General features: G+C 43.4%; 1 protein-coding gene across 2 annotated transcripts; it reads left to right on the top strand.

Annotated features, from left to right (window-relative positions):
* Window positions 1-2,325: 2,325 nt before the first annotated feature.
* lpcat4 (lysophosphatidylcholine acyltransferase 4) lies at window positions 2,326-11,912 on the top strand. 2 transcript variants are annotated; one of them, XM_062516977.1, is made up of 14 exons: window positions 2,326-2,455; window positions 2,965-3,037; window positions 3,746-4,109; window positions 5,464-5,576; window positions 5,978-6,038; window positions 6,587-6,645; window positions 7,014-7,048; window positions 7,306-7,360; window positions 7,752-7,834; window positions 8,403-8,528; window positions 8,911-9,067; window positions 10,028-10,120; window positions 10,326-10,461; window positions 11,289-11,912. In XM_062516977.1, the coding sequence occupies exons 1-14, from the start codon at window positions 2,415-2,417 to the stop codon at window positions 11,465-11,467; spliced, it is 1,575 nt and encodes a 524-aa protein (XP_062372961.1). In that variant the 5' UTR covers window positions 2,326-2,414; the 3' UTR covers window positions 11,468-11,912. The 2 variants fall into 2 exon arrangements, with proteins under 2 accessions (XP_062372961.1, XP_062372962.1); XM_062516978.1 differs by lacking the exon at window positions 2,326-2,455 and having other exon boundaries at window positions 2,532-3,037.
* The last annotated feature ends 5,619 nt before the right edge of the window (window positions 11,913-17,531 follow it).

Below are 17,531 nucleotides of genomic sequence, written 5' to 3'. Positions count from 1 at the left end.
GTGGCTCTCAAACACTCTCCTTGATCCTCGATGCTCGATCCTCGAGGGGCGTTACCACTGATCTATTACTAACACTGGATAGACTATCCCATTGTTGCCGCCCCATCATTCTCTATCTAGATCAGTGAGGAAGTGGATCGAGGAAGGAAGGGAGGGTGTATAAAACACCAAATGAGAGGCACCAGTGAACAATAATTGAGAGAAATAGGCCTTTTATGTTTAAAGAGACGGTCTTAGATCTTTGAGCTCACCTCATGATAAATCGGAGCAGAAACAGTGTTGTATTCATAATTTTGTTCAGTGTATAATGATTCTGGGGGCTCATTGCCAGACAGAAACCATACAGTTCATGTCTCAAGAGTTCCTAGGTATTTTCCTACTAATATATCACGCAATCATTATCTACTCAATTAATGAAATATTATGTTATTGATAACATTAATCAAAACCTGCAGAGTATGTGTGTGAAGTCTTTAAAACAGATAGTGTTGTGATTGCATCAGGCTTCACAACTGAACTCAAATGATGCTCTGTTACATACCTGCCATTCAACTATCTCATCTAGTCTAGATTCACAAACTAAGCCCCTTTGCCAACACGGGACTGTCACATACCTTAAGATTACAGGTAAGATCTGGCACTGGATCAAGAATTCATGTGACAATAATAACACCTGATCTGTTTAACCGAGGCTCGGGAAACAAAGTTATGTAAACACGAAGGGCAATAATGATAGAGAGATGTTTATCTGTGATACTGACTGGGTTGAGTCTATGGCCCAATCCCATAACACCCATTCGTTCTACCCCTCCGCTTTGCGCGTTCTCGTGTAGGGGTAGGGATGTCCCAATTTCCGTTAAGGCAGAGGGATAGGGGAAAGTGGTAGGGCTACAGTATATACCCCTCTAAACGAAGATTTTTCAGAGGCACACTCCAAACGGAGGGGTAGCCTATGAGCAAAGGCAAGGGGAAAGGTGTAGGGGAAGGGGCCCTATGGCTGGCATGGGGCATAAGAACTGTGTACTGTAAGGCACAATAATGTAACCCCTGAATTCATGGGTTTCATCAGGTCCCTTGTCACAGGTGTATCACATCAAACACCTAGATTATGAATGCAGACTGCATGGTGCTTGATTAATGCACCTGTGGCAAGGGGCCTGATGAAACCCATAAATAGATGATGAAGGTGAGACTCCTGCATTTCTTTGGTGAATTTCAGGGCCGACTAGGCAAGGGCAGGGGTGGGCTGAGCCCACCCAAACATTTTACCTTCCCTACCCAAATAAAGCCTAAGCTTATAAATAACTTAATAATGACCTTCAATTTCAATAACCTATTAGAAATTGATGATAATTATTGATCACAAAAACCCTTCATTATGGAGAGACATCTGATTGAACATCAAGTTCAGTCGGTAGTCAGGTCAGTGGTTCCTAAAGTGGGGTCCGCAAAATAATTAGTGTTATGCTAAACCACAACGTATCATTTCAGAAATTCGTATCTGATGATGACATTTCACCAATAAAACAAGTAAATTGTCTGTCTGTTCCCATCCACATTATAGACACAACTTCCCTTCATTCAGGTCATGAAGAACTGTTCCTATTCCAACTGCTCCTTAACTTGGATTATTTGCCAGCTAGCTGATGAACGTAGAGAAATATTTGAGTCAGTCCACATTGTCAAGTCACACACCTGGCAGAAAACACAGGATACTGATCCTAGCCACAACTTAAGTGAACAATAATGGCACATACTTTCTGTTAAATTTAGAGGGGGTCCACAGAATTTTTGGAAAAGTTTGAGAAACCCTGGCCTTGGCGAAACTACCTCTCCAAATTGTACAAGTGTACGCTGATACCTTGAAACCTTTACAGTTGGAGTGTTGGAATTATTGGTTAACTCAGAGTGCATGTGAAGTGTAGTCTATGGTTATGGTTGTTTAACAGACTCTATCGTCCAAAGGTCAAGCAGACGTTTTGTTCACACATTACAGAAAGACAGAGATTCTTTCACAGGGGTTCTTTCTTTTTCCTTCTACTTATTTTCTAAAATAACATATCCCACCTTCATTCGGCACATGCTCACCTTCATCCAACATTTTGAGCATTTTTCAGTATTGGGGGCATATGATCCCCTCAAAGTATATTATGATTTCAGCCATGGTAGACAAAAAAATAATCCTGCATTGGATTGGTAAACTAAGAAAGTTAACATTTGCGTAAACACTGAGCTGAAACGTTTGTGAATAAACAAGAGCATTCACAATCTGTTATCGATAACGTGTAGCCTGTACATCACAAGTAGTCTCATCCAGAGGTTTGTTTCGGTTCGTGCCTCTGTGCTCAACCCCAAGCTAGGAAAACTCTGGCATATGCTATGCAACCATTAGTCTATGGTCCATCAGTTCTATTATGCAATTTCCCTGTGAATCGTGGTGGAACAACGTCAACAGGTAGTGACTCACAGATGAATATAAGGATGAAATGGGTTTCAATCGTTCGATACAACCAGTTAAACTTGTATGTTGGACCGTCTCTATGTTTGGATGGGGGCGGGTCAGGTATGTTCAAAATGACGAGAACTTGGGAGCTCCAGAAGTCACTGTATTGTCTTACAGACCATGTGGAAGAAAGGACTAGAGCTCTCCTGTAGCCTTTAACAGAAAATTCCGTAACCCTGGACAACAAGCCTTTGGATTGTTGATTAGAAGACAGTATTTTTAGCCAGCTCATTTTATTTAGGCTACTGATTTGTTGCGCCTCAAGCGCTGAGCGTCTTTGGGCTATCTGGGCTTTTAACCGTGTCCTACGAAGGAACACGTCGCTAATACTGTCACGGCATTTGGAATATACGATACATTTTGATAGAAGGAACTTACAATAGACCTACCTACAATTTATCCTACTTTTGGCTCTTGGGTTTGTTTTTCGAGTGAACTTACTGTTTTGTCGCTATGGAGAGGCGTAACAGGACGCAAGAGTTTCCCCACCCGTTTGTCCATGAGCTTAAACTTACCACCACACAGAGGATCCGGGTAAGTTCATCTTGTTCTAATATTCATTCAAATAACATAAGGCTACGTTGAAATGAATAACATACAGCACTAGGCTTACATATAATTAAGCCAGAATTATTTGGTGGTGACAGTGTTTACAGAACAACGGAAACTGGACGTACTATCCTATTGGGCTGTGCTATCCTATCCTTTCCCATCATTTTTATAAAATGGTGATACTTTCTGGAACGTAGGCCTATTTTTTCCCCCTCTCATACAAACAAACATACAGGAGTTGTTTTATATTGAAACGTTATCTAAAGGTTTGGCTACCCACAAACTCCCTGGCAGTCAGGTCTAATATGAAGAACAAAAAAGTTTTTATCAGTAGTAATAATGTGATTCATGTGATCATCAGTATGTTCACTTTTGTCTTGATGGATGTGGTGTTATTATCTGCAAAACTGTGTAGGCCTACCTCTTAAAACAAATTGTCTTTACTTATCCACTAAAGGGGGTGCAAACCTGTAGTCTATCCGACCTTTATGTTCACTTTCTACTTTCTAATTAGTGAATTAGGAAGTGACAAAATGCAAAATTGTGGAATCTTTGTACGTATTTCCATATTGCTTAGCAATATTAGTCTTTACCCTATTGTTGTCTATTTCACTTTGTGCACTCCAGTGCTTATAAGACCACGTGAAGGATTGAACATTGTCTCTTATGACCTGTGATTGCACCTTCCAGGGTACCGTGATGGGCGCAGTGCTGTTCCCCGTCCGTATTACGCTGGCCACCCTCTGCTTCCTTCTCGTGTGGCCCATCGCCAAGCTGCGCATGGCGGGCCTGGGCAGCGAAGATCGCCTGAGGCCTGTCCGAGGCTGGCGCCGCTGGCTCGTCCACGAAATCGTCCGGCTGCTGAGCCGCGGCGTCTTCTTCGCCGTCGGCTTCCTGTGGGTGAAGGTCAAAGGTCAGCGGGCCGGGGTGGCCGAGGCGCCCGTGCTGGCGGTGGCGCCGCACAGCGGCTTCCTGGACATGCTGGTGCTCTGCCTGACCGACCTCGCCACCGTGGTGTCCCGCTCGGAGAACACCAGCCTGCCCGTGATTGGAGGTGAGGCTCCGGGGGAGGCACGCAAGGTCTGGGCCGCATTTTCCCAGATTCGTCAAGAAGCTCTCAAGTGCTAAGAACTTCTTAGGAGCGCTCTAAGAACGTTCTAAGAACGCTCCTGAGAACGTTCTAAGAACGCTCCTGAGAATGTTCTAAGAACGCTCCTAAAGCCCGGCGCCCACCAGAAGGGGCGTTCAGCGGTGTTCGGCGGTCTGGGCTTGCCGCGCAGGATTTTAGAATAGTTTTCTATCTCTGTGCGGCTGCTGCGTGGCAGACGTTTCCAGTGGGCGATGCTCCATTGAAAACAATGGAATTCTATTTTTTTTCGTGGCGCGGCACGCCGCGTACGCTTCTGGTGGGCGTTGGCCTTAAGAAGTTCTTAGCACTTAAGAGCCTCTTAATGAATCTGGGAAACGCGGCTCTGGTCTGGATGATCTTCTCACACAATGTTCTCCACTGTCACCATGCACTCTTAAAAAAAGGGGTCTTGGCTTGCTTTAGGGGTTCCTTTGATGAACTCTTCAAAATGGTTTAAAGAACCATGTAGGGGTGCCATATATGAAGCATGCAATAGAACATTTTTTGGCACCTTTTTTTCCTAAGAGTGTGTACAGTTATCCTTACTTGTGCAATTTGCGGTCACGGCATCAAGCAGGATAAAACTCCTGCAGAGCTTAATCTTTACTGTAGTATATTATTGAGCAGGCAGGTCTTGTGTACTCTCTGACTCATGTGTTTTGACTTCTGATTAAAGATGACCTATTACCTCTGAAAGACTAACCCAGAGATGACTGGAGCACTCAGATTAAATAACTTTTTTTGACTCTGAAGAAGACGCAGTGCGTCGAAACGTCAGTCGTTTGTGCACCACAACAAAAAAAAGTTATTTAATCTGAGTGCTCCAGTCATCTCTGGGTTAGTCTTTTAGAAGTAGCCCAGCCAGCGTTTCTTTGTGGTCCTGGACTGTGAGCACTGACAAGGCTTGAGCGCAAGTGACACCCCTTCTACATGACCTATTGCCTATTTGAATGACCATTTCTCCTAGTAGTTGAACCTTCCACATGGTCCAGAATCATATGTAGGTTAATGTTGATCTCTGGAGCCCCGTTTGGACAATTGGGTCATGTTCATGTTCAGCAATTCTGAATTATAATCCATATGGGCTTTATACTCCCAATGCACATGCTGGGGCTTTATCCCAAGGGAATCAGTAGACAGAGCTTTATTGGTATTGGGAGGAGACGTATTCACACCTAACATGACACTATTCTCTGCTCTCTCCATCTTTCTCTCTCGCTCTCTCTCTGTCTCTCTCTCTCTCTCTCTCTCTCTCTCTCTCTCTCTCTCTCTCTCTCAGCTCTGCTGGAATTTAACCAGGCTGTACTGGTCAACCGCAAGGACCCAGAGTCAAGGAAGAAGTGTGTCAGCCAAATAAACGAGAGGCTGACATCCAAAGGCTACTGGCCTCAGGTAACGGAGAGTCTTTTTTCAAAAAGTTACATCAGATTGTGGTCTTTGGTTAAACTATAGTATAGGTATAGTTTAACCTATACTAGTATAGTATAGGTTAAACTATAGTAAAGGAAAAGGTAATGTTGTGTGTGTGTGGGTGTGGGTGTGTGTGTGGGTGTGGGTGTGTGTGTGGGTGTTAAAATCTCTCTCTAGCATGTCTAACTGTAAAACAATCTGTTAGCCAAGTTTTGAGCATTAATGCTATGTAAACATCCGGCAAAGTAACTGATTCTATCTCTTTGCCCCCCCCCCCCCCTCTCTCTCTCTGCATGGGTGCATACACTTTCTTTCTTACTGTCTGTCTGTCTGTCTGTCTGTCTGTCTGTCTTTCTGTGTCTTTCCTCCCCTCTCTCTGGCAGATGCTCATGTTCCCAGAGGGGACCACCACGAATGGCCGAGCGCTCATCAAGTTCAAGCCTGGTAAGCAACAGCTAAACAAATAGCTGCACCTCCCATCCCCAAGTCCCACCCAGCTCAGAGCAGGCCCCTGGCAGCGCCATAAAAGGAATAGGGAAGTGGTCTGGAGATAATATGGAAATGAATGCCAGAGGAGAGACATGGGGACAGGGGACAGGGAGAGGGCGGAAATGTTAAGGGGGGGAGGATCAAATACATTTGTGCTTACAAAGGTTTTAAAATATAGATGTGTTTTTATGAGAAAGTCTGAAAATCTTTGAGTTCAGCTCAAGAAAAAAGTCTTGCGTTTATAATTTTGTTCGGTATACACACACACACACACACACACACACACACACGTTGATATTCATGTAAATATGTGTGTATGTGTGTGTGTGTGTGTGTGTGTGTGTGTGTTTACAAATCTTTCCTTTTGTAAAGAGTATCTTTAGAGCACAGGATGATCATAAAGGGAGAGGGAAAAGAACAGTGTGTGAGAGGGTTTGAGGGTTGGGAGGTAATGAAGGTGAAGCATCACATTCTTATTCAGTTTTTTCCCCCTTTAATCTCAGGTGCGTTCTTAGCAGGAGTGCCTGTTCAGCCTGTGCTTCTGCATTACCCAAACAGGCTGGTGAGTACTTCCTATGACACACCATTACTCAGTGTTTCGTTACTATAGGACACACACACACACACACACACACACACACACACACACACACACACACACACACACACACACACACACACACACACACACACCTGGTTATGTTCACAATAATCAGATGGCAGGGAAATAAAGCAAGACACACACACACAAACACACACACACACACACACACACACACACACACACACACACACACTGAAGTTAACTAAATGTATGATGTAGCAGTTGGAAAATGGGTTGAGCAATCACTTTTGTTTACACAGTGAAAGATAATAATCATAATGTTTTGACACTGACGTTTGACAAGACAAAATCTTGATCTCTTGTAGGACACAATGCGTTGGACTTGGAAGGGAACCTCCTGGTGGGTGGCATTATTTTAACAATAATGATATTTCTATCTTGGTTGTGTAAATTTTTGCAGAGTTTAATACAAATTGTTTAGTAGTTAAGTATCATAGAACAATGAGACCTTAAAATCAACTTGCATCTGCCCCTGTACTTGCGGTGCCATAGACGCCTTAATGTTTATTATTTTAAAGCTTACTTTTATATATTAATAATTGATTGTTTTTAAAACAACAAACTAAATGTCTCTTTGTTTTCTATATTTTTTTATAGGGTTCAGTCCTTGTGGCACACCACATCTCAGTTCTATACCAACATGACCATTGAGGTACAGTATAGGCAACAGCTCATACAGTAGCAGTGTGTATCCCAGTTCAAATGTTTCAGGACTGTACAACGCTGTGCTTGTCTGTGTCTGTGTGAATGAATACATTTGATAATGTGGTCTGGAAATTTGAAGAAAAAGGCAGATAAACAGATACAGGAGCATCTTGTTGACAGTTTTCTACTGCCTTTTGAGGTATACTGGCAGCGGAGATTTTCTAGGAAATTACATAGACAGGCCTCAACTCCCGTGACTTTTAGTTTGAAATTTAGTTTGATCTAATTTATTTTGAAATTGAAACTGCTGATGATGAGGCCCAATGAGATTTCCTCTTTTTGGCAGTATATCGCCAATAACATCTCAAACCCATTTCTCTTTCTCTCTCTTTGTACAGTTCCTGCCTGTCTACACTCCGTCACAGGAAGAGAAGGAGGACCCCAGCCTGTATGCTGACAACGTGCAAAAACTCATGGCCAAGTGAGTCACTTTTTACGTTGATGTCTTCTCCGATATTGTTTTTATAATAGTTGTCATTGATGATACAAGAGAGTGTTTGTTTATAATAGATGAGCTAAAAACAGTATTTAATAGAGCAGCACTAACGTGTACCTGTGTGTGTGTATTTGTTGTTGTTGTTGTTGTTGTTGTTGTTGTTGTTAAGGTTTATTTGGGTAGGGGCAGATACAATAACATAGATAAGCATGAACAGTCATCTGATGCCAAGGTCAAGGTCAAGGTCAAGGTTAAATTTATTGCCATATAGTGAAGATACACAATAGGAATGTTTTACAGCCAATTCACGTATGAATATGGTTGACAGCAACAGACATAAAATAGACATAGACATGACAATAGTGACAATAGAAGCTGAGGTAGTATCATAGTGTGTCCATGACTAATATAAGTTGCAAAACCAGATTAAACCAGATTTAGTCCTTTGGTTTTGTTCTCAAATGTTCTGATGCATGCATCATAGTGTTTTTAGCTGAAGCTGATTCACAACATTTGTCCCACCTTGTGTGTGTGTGTGTGTGTGTGTGTGTAGAGGTCTGGGTGTGCCTGCCACAGATTATGTGATGGAGGGCCGTTTCCCAGTGAAGCATGTGGGTGGGCTCTCACTGCCTCTCGAGTCACCTGCCAGGGAGACCCTGAAGCTGCTGCACCATGCCGGGTAAGATGGAGAGTGTGTGTGTGTGTGTGTGTGTCTTTGTTTGCATCCAGGGTTGTCTGTGGGCGGGTGTCCATGACTAATACAAGTGGCAAAACCAGATTAAACCAGATTTAGTCCTTTGGTTTTGTTCTCAAATGTTTTGATTACTCTTTGTTATCAAATATTTGAGAACTAGTTCTATGTGATCAAATATTTGAGAACCCGACTCTGTCTCTGATGGTGTTTCAATCATCGGGATATCACAAAACCACAACATTTGTCTGATAATGTTCTACTCTTAAGTTGTATATTGTACCACACCTTGTGTTTGCTTTCTTCTTTTCCACTGAACTGATCCAAATATTTTGCTTCCACTCTTCCCCCTTCTCTCTCTCCATCTAAGTCTCAGCACATCTCAAGTGCAAACCGCGCTGAGCAGAATGACTGACCAATGTCAGCCAGGTCAGGAGAAGGCCGTCTCTATTGACCTGCTGCAGCAGTGGCTGGAGCTTTCCGATAGAGAGACGGCAGCAAAAATATGCTCTCTTTTCTCCAAGAAGGTAAAGTGTGTATGTGTGTGTGTGTGTGTCTCTGTGTGTGTGCGTGCGTGCGTGCACATGTGCATATGTGCATGTAATGTCTGAACAGTGTGTTGTGTGTATGCATGAATGTGTGTCTGTTGAATGTTTTTGCAAAAGGGGTGTGCTTTTGTGTGTGTGTGTGTGTGTGTGTGTGTGAGAGGGAGAGAGAGCAAATGGCAACCTTATCTCAGGGTGAGGCAAAGCATACAAAGCAATCACTTTAAAACAGTGTGCCTCTCTGAATGGCTTGTGTCATCATCAGTGCTGTCGTTAGGATCGGTGGTGCCAGTTCATGGGTGCCAGTGTGTCTACAGGGCTCCGAGTGCTTTTTTTTTTTGTTGTTGTTGTATTATTTTATTTGTTTACTTTGAGACTGAGTGCTGGGCTGAGTGCAGCGATTAGTCACGTTGGTCATAAGCTGCGCTTCCTCAGACTCGTGTTGTTGCTATCCTAAGAAAAGGGTTCTTTGTTGTTGCTGTTTAAAAAGAAATTGGCAGATTACAGAGTGGGGCAAGAGTAGACATATTTTTGAGATATTTCAAAAGTGATTAGTGGGGACTCGAGTATCTGCATATAGGCTGACGAGCATTCTGTAGACATTACTCTTAACTGGTGCAAGTCACAATATTAAGTTTATACGTGATAAATGCATACGTTTGTCTACATAAATGCATACTCTGCATTTGTATGTCTGTAGACATATGATTGCTTTTGTCTTGTGTCTAGACTTTCGGACATGATACGAATCGTATGCTATTAGTTATCTTATTATTTCTAGATATGAAATGCAATCATGTTTAGTTAGCTAAATGGGTTGTGGCTATATCGTTGCATATTCTTTCCTTTTTTCTCAATGGAATCTTGTATACTGTAATAATCCACATACAAAAGTCTGTTTCCCTCTTGCTGATTGAGAGCCGTCTGTGTTGTGTTGTGCAGGATGTCTCGGTGGATCTCCGGCTGATCTGTTTGAGTATCTCGACGGTGTCGGGTCTCTGTAGCTTTGAGGATCTCCTGGACAAGGCCTTCAAGGTGAGCACAGAAGTGTGTGTGTGTGTGTGTGTGTGTGTGTGTGTGTGTGTGTGTGTGTGTGTGTGTGTGTGTGTTTGTGTGTTTGTGTGTTTGTGTGTTTGTGTGTTTGTGTGTTTGGGTGTTTGGGTGTTTGTGTGTGTGTGTTCCTTTGAATCATAACGGAAAGTATTGACCTTGTGACCTGTGGTTTGTGTGTACATCACAGTTGTATGACAGCAATGGCGACGGTGTCCTGACCGCAGAGGAGCTGGCAGGCCTGATGGGGGCGCTGGTGGGCTCCCCTCAGTTCCACACTGCAAAGATCTACACTGAGCTGACCAGCAGAGGGCCTGCTAACAAAGGTGAGTATCAGTACCACAGACATCAGCACAACCACTGCACAAAAGCTGATACACAAAGCAGCTTTTTTTTTTTTACACAACGTTGCAGGGCAATGTTCCTGAGTACTCTTGTCATGGTGCGTTTTCATTCATGTCGGCAAACAATTGTTTTTCTAGAGAACACTAATCATCAGTAGGCACATTTGACCGTCCTATCAGAACCCATGGAGCTGGTCTTGTGGTTACTGTACCTGCCACCATTGCTCCATGAAGCAATGTTCCTCCATGTATCATTCATCACCCTAATATTCATTACATCATCTAAGGACACTCTATTCTACCTATAAGGCTCATATATCTTATAGGTAGAATAGAGTATATCTCAAGGTATATCTATCAGAGAGGGTTAAAGCGGAGCGAGAGGCGCAAACGTTCGAACATTTCCGCGTTCTAGTTTCGCAAAGGGGAGTGGGGGCGAAATCCCCCTTTAAGCTGACCTAGAAAGTGAAGTTACATTCGAACTGAACTGCTTGCCAATCTAACAGAGATCGATATCCCACTATGACGACTTTGCGACACGCCTCTTTAAGCAGACAGGAACTGTTCGAATTTTGCTTCCATAGAGATGCATTATGTTGCTCTATCTTGTCAGTAATGAAGGATCTTTGTATCTGTTTCATAAATTGTATTACCCCATTAGCTAAGGCACAGGTCAAAAAGTGTGAGGTGGTAAGGTCCCTGGTGTTAGAGCCACACTGCCTATTAACTGTTTGGTATTTGTGGAAACTTAAAAACAGAAATATGGCATTATGTTTATTCAGTTGTGTGTGATGCTCCTTCTTTTGTAGAAGAGCTCCTGAATCTACTGACCAAAGAAACGACCTATCAGGAGCTGGCTACTGTGTATCTACGACCTGAGGGGGCGGAGCACGAAGCATCGTCACACCACATGGCCAATGGGAAGGATGGCAATCACAATGGGATCAAGCGGAATGGCAACATGGTGGCCAATAAGAGAGAAGATTGAGAATTTTACCTGGTATCTAGTTTTCATAACCGTGGACCTGAAGTGGACCTGAAGGACATTCACTTCAAATTGTGAAATGTGTTCTATAAGAAGTTTCACCGTGGTGTGTTTGTGAGAATAAATGTTTGTTTGTGTGTTTGGGATTGGGGGGGTGGGAGGGTGGTAGGAAATGTTATTTTCACTAATAATTTGCCATGACAAGAACTTTACATGTCTCCTCTGCACACTACTGTTGTTTACCAGTTGAAATTATGGTTAATTCTACCTCTTTGACATTGAATGTGATATGCGCACGTGTGTTGGATAGAAGTGAATGAAGTGCCTTGTTAAAAGTCTTTTTTTAAAACTGAAAACCATGTATTTTTGGGAAAGAGAGTGTACAACCAAAACAGAATCTTGTTTTTACATTTTAATATATTCATATTTGTAAATAAAATATACATTTTTACAATTGTGGTTGTAGTATGTTCATATGTACAGTATTTCATAATTTACTTTTCACTTCCTTTTCGGTCTTTTGTTGATTCGTTTGCTCCATCTTTCCCTCAGCCTTCTCTGAGAAGAGCCGTTCAGCCTCTGACATTTCTCCGTGACCTCCCTTCCTGTTGGTCCTTTTCTTTCCCGCTGATTGGTTCTCTGCGGGCGCCTGTCATCCACTTCAGCCCGCCCCTTCTCCTCTTCCACTTTGAGGAGGTTCTCCATGCCGCCTGCCACCCTGAGCCTCGCTGTCCTCTCTCTGGTGTCTCTTCCCGCCTCGTTGGTGTCTCGCTTTGTCGTCTCCCCACTGCTCTGTGCCCTGGCCTGTACCTCCGCTTGCGTTGGCATGCTGCCGTTTGTTTTGGTCTGTTCCTCCTCCGTCTTTGTCCGTTGCAGGTTGCCTTTAGTCGATCTGGTGCTCCTCTGTCTCTCTGGGTTAGGTTGAACATCCATTGCTCCTTGCTCGTTGTTGTCGTTGCTTATTTCATCATTTTGGGGGGTTTCTTTCCTTTGCGGTCTTTTGTCTTTCCTTTTCTCCTTTTCGTCTACTCTTTCAATTTCTCCCTCTTCAGGGCATCTGGTTCGAATTTGAGTCTCTGTCTCTTTATTATTAGGTATGTCTGCAGTTGCCCTGTTCTCTGTTTTCTGTGTCTTCTTACACCCCACTGCCTCTGAACTTCCAGTAGCTTTGACACTCCTCGTTCTGACTGCACGAGTGTTCATCCCTCTCTCGGTCTCCTGGGATTCATTCTCTCCTCTCGTCCCTTCTTTTGTATTTTGTGTGTCTGTGATCTCTGCTGTGGAGTTTGTTGATGTTTCAGGTATATCAGGGGGAGAATTAGTTTTAGTTCTAGTCTTGACTGATACACTTTCTTCTTCACCTTCCTCCTCCTCATCTGTCTTTTGTTTGTTTTGGTGTAAAGGACTTCTCTCCATCTCTGGTCTCTCCTCCAATATACCAGCCTTTGTATTTGAATCTAACGTCTCCTCATCTCCTGTGTTGTCTGTTTTTGTCTCTTGCTGTTTTTCCCTTGTGGTTCTTGAGCTCTGTCCCTCTGTGTTAGTTTTTACATCCGTCTTTCTGTTCTTGTTCTTTTTGACCATCTGGTGACTTTGAGGAGTTTCTTGTCTCTCAACTGGAATCCTCCTCTTTGCTTTTGCTACCTCTATCATCTCTTCCTTTCCTGAGCGCCTTGTCCCTCTCATGCTCCTTGTTCTCACCGTGTGAATGCCCACATCAAACTCCTCCTCAGTTGTTTTTCCTACAATTGTTTTGCTCATCAATTCTGTTTCATTCAGCGTATTTGTGTTCTCTGGTCTGTCCGCATTTTCAGTCAGAGCATCAGTTTTATCATTGGCTGGCAAGCTTATCTCTCTTGCCTCCAGCTTTTCTCCCTCTATAATCTGTTCGTCTTTTAGCGAAGGATATATCTCTTTCTCTACTTCCTCTGCCATGGCTTCAGGGTTTGGATTTGTCTCCTCATCGCCCTCTTGTTTTCCATGAATAGTTTCTCCTCCTGCATCCTTCAGGAAAAACTCACCCTCAACATCTTTAGCTGGCTCTTCTCGCTCTCTATCTTCACATTGTTTATTTTCGCTCAGAGATATTTTTTGCCATGTATTTCTTTCATCATTACAGCTTTTGCCAACATTTTTAGTAATCCTTCCCTCAATCTCTTTGTCACCGGCTTCTGATGTTTTTCCGGAAGAGCAGGATGCATTTTCAATCTTCTTTGTTGTTCTTTTCTCCACCGGAGTTGATGGTGTCTGTCTTGCCATCTCTGCTGTTTCTTTACCTGACACAAAACCTTTGGTTAGTCTTCTACTCCTTCGTGTTACTGTGTATGTCTCATTATCTACTTCTATAATAGTTTGGCTCTCTGTATCTGCCTGTGTGATTATGGCCTCCTGAGTCCCTGGTTTAGCAGCCACCTCCTCTGTTTCAGCGCACTTGTTCTGGTCTGGAGATGGTTGTAGACTTCCTACTTTCAGAGAAGTCAGTGCTGTCTTCTCTTTTGAGCTGTACGTTTTGACTTCCATCGGAGTTTCTTTTCCCATCACGGCACCTCTCGTTAGTCTCCTACCCCTCGTTGTCACTGTGTGAGTTTCGCTCCGTGTCACATTATCAGATTCTCTGATTAGGACTTCCTGAATCACTGGTGCTACAGTCCTCTTATCTTTTCCCGTTTCTTCCTCGTTTACTCTTTCATCTCTCGCGCTTTTGTCACTTGACGTTTCTGCCATCGGTTCCTCTGCGATACTATCGTGTACCACAGCTTTGGATGGAGGCTCAATGTCATCCTCATTGTGTGATCTTATTTCATCAAGGGTCTCTCCCCCTGTGTTCTTTTCATGTGGTTTTTGAGAATTTCCAACCTCGTCCCTGCTCGAGAGAGTCTCGGCTGAATTCTCATGTGAGCACTCGGTTTTGTCTTCCACGGGCTGTCCCATGTCTAGTAATGTTTTTTTCACCACAGTACTTCTGGTTAGTCTCCGGCTCATTCCCGTGTCTGTTTGAGTGCTGCTCTTCCTCCCATGGTCTGCTTCTGTGACTTTAACTTCCTGATTCACTGCTACTGCAGTCCCCTCTTCAGTCTCTTTTGTTGGTCTGTTACTGTCCTCTCTTGCCCTGTCGTCTCTCGGCCTGTCCAGTGCTAGTTTTGTATTGTCATGCACCACGGCTTTCGGAAGAGGATCAATATCATCCTCTTCATGTGGTCTTATTTCTTGTAAGTTTTCAGTGTAGTGCCATTTTTTTCCTGTTTGTGTGACTTGTTTTTCTGCAACAGAAGCCCTAGTTAGTCTCCTACTCAAACTTGTAACTGTTTGATTATCATTCTTATGCAAATCATTTTCTCTGATAACTTCCTCAATCACTGGTACTACTGGTAGCTCTTGTATTTCTCTTGCATGCTCTTCATTGTTTTCTATTTTTAGTTGATCACTTTCTAGAGTTTCTGCAACTGTAGTGCTATCATTTATAATTTCTTTAGATGGACGACAAAGGTCAACCTCATCTTGTGATCGACTTTCTTCATTTTCTTTCCTTGTGGTCTCCTCCTGTAGTTGTTGAGGACTTCCATCATTTCCATGCCCTGTAGACATCTGAGTTGTATTCTCTTGTGAGCTCTCATTTCTTCCTTGTGCAATTTCTTCCGTCCGTAAGACATCTTTCCCCATTATGTAACCTCTGGTAATTCTACTCCCTCTCGACACAGTATGAGGCTTGTTGTTTTTCTCTTTGTCGGTTTCTTTGATTATAACTTTCTGAATAATTGATCTTGTTGGCAGCTCTGTTTCCCTCTCTTCATTTGATCTGTCATCTTTGGCTGTTTGGTTGTTTGGCCTTTCAAGTGTTTGTTCTGTAATAGTATTGTGTGCTACAGCTTTGGGTGAACTATCGATGTCAAATTCATCTTGTGATCTTATTTGTCCCGTTTCTCTCCTTCTTTTCTGTTCCTGTGACTGCAGAAGACTTCCAACATTTCCTCCTCCCGTCGTGGATGTCTTTGTTGTAGTCTGCCCGGAGCGCATCATCTTGTCTCTTGTGACCTGTTTCGTGTCTGTTATTTCTTTTACAACCGCAGAGCTTCGGGTTAGTCTTCTACTCCTTAGCACCGTGTGAGTCTCACTCTGTCTCGAATGTTTAGCTTCTGTGATTATGGGTTCCTGATTCACTGATATAGACACCATGTCCTCTGTTATGTTCTGGTTCTTTTCATCCTTTTGGTCATCTCTTGCTACATCGTCAGCTGACCTTTCTGGTGTTTGCTCTTTAGTAACATCATTTGATACAGCTGTGGGAAGATCAGTTTCATATTTGTCAGGCCTTGTGCATTCTCTCATTTCTCTCTCTGTGTTCTCTTCTTGAGACATCTGTGTTGTGCTGCTGTGTTGTGTGCTCTCAATTTTGCATTCCCCAGATTGTTCAACTGGAATGATTTCTTTTCCCAACACAGCACCTCGGGTTAGCCTCCTGGTTCTCCCAGTCTTGTTCTGCCTCTCGGTGGCTGTTTCTGTGATCACTTCCTTAATTGCTGGCATTCCAGGCATCTCGTCACTTTTCTTTTCATTTGGTATTTGATCATGCGGTTTGTCTGTCTGGTCTGCGGCAATGTAATTACATTTCAATGCTTTCGGTGAGGGAACGAGCGCATCCTTGTTTTGCAATCTTCCATCTTGTGTTTCTTTCTCTGTCTCCTGTTCTTTTGGTTGATCAGGACTTCCACCCTCCTTTACACAAATGTGTGGTGGTGTATCCACTTGAGAACACTCAGCATTGTCCTCCACAGCTGGTTCATCTCCTCCTTCGCCTTCATGATTTACCTCCTGACTTTCTATCATCCTGCCTCCTACAAATCTTTGTCCGTCCGATCTGCCAATCACAGTATTGCCAACAGTACTTCCATCCATTGGCATGTCAATCACCTTCCCCTTGAGTGTTTTTGTGACCGTCCTCTCAGTATCAACTGTTTGGTGATTCCTGTCCAAGAGTTTCTTTCCCTTATCAGTCAGTACACTTCTAGTGACTATTGGATTGGTTATACTTGTCTCCTTTTCAGTGAGGCAGCTTTGTGCTTCTCTGGGGTCCTCTTCAACCCGCCTCCTCCCTTTACACGTATTTCCATCTTTGTTCAGCTCTTCGACACACTTCCCTTGTCCACTGAGGTGGATGTCGACATCTGTGTGCTTTTCTGTTACCTCTGAGACTCCATCTTCATCTTTGTTCGCCTTTTTCTCTGTTTCCACTTGTTGTTGTTGTTGTTGTTGTTGTTGTGTTGGTTTTTCTGCACCTGTTCTACTGCTGTCATTTGCATCTTGGGCGATAGAGCTTTTTATGCCTAGGTCGGTCCTCACACATTTACCCTTCACTTCATCATGTACACTCATTTGTTGTATTTTAGCTTCTGTCTTCCTCCCCAGATGTTGGCTGTATGACTGCAGCTTTTTTTCAGTTGGCTTCCTGGTCCTCGCGGAGCGTCTTGGAGTTAATAGCAAGCTGGAACGACGCTCAGTCTGTGTACTCAGGTCTGTGTCCTGATCTACAACGATGAGTTTCTGGCTCTGTGGGTCGTCCTCTGCCACCTGTTTATCTTGAGTTTCATTACATATCATTTTCAAGTTGCTCCCTGTCGCATTGGAGATACTAACATTGCAGTCAGTGCCCCCTACCTCGATATTTTCCGATGTTTGTACACTATGTTCTAACTCTACCAGATTTAGTGGCTCGTCTGTTTCTGGAAATATCTTGTCTTCCATTTGTTCCAGTTGTCTGTCTGACATCTCTGCACTGCAGTGGTCTATTGTTTCATCTACATCTACATCATCTGCAATTTCATCGTTACATCCAACCTGATCACTAGTTTCTATATCCTCAGACCGAGCCAGATGTTTCTCGTCATCGCTTAATTCACTAGTCCTTTTATTATGTGCGCTGGAGGGCTCTTCGACATTTCTGTCAATAACCCAGCCTCTCAGGTGGCTGTCCCAATCACCAGGACCGCTGGATGAGGCCACAGCAACAAAACAAGTAAGAGTAGGCTCGCTATCCACAATGACGCTCCCATGCAGGTCTGTCACTGTGGGA

This window comes from Sardina pilchardus, chromosome 16, assembly GCF_963854185.1.
Source record: "Sardina pilchardus chromosome 16, fSarPil1.1, whole genome shotgun sequence".
Lineage (NCBI taxonomy): Eukaryota > Metazoa > Chordata > Actinopteri > Clupeiformes > Clupeidae > Sardina > Sardina pilchardus.
The sequence above is the reverse complement of the archived record's forward strand: the minus strand, read 5'-3'. Positions and strand labels throughout refer to the sequence as shown.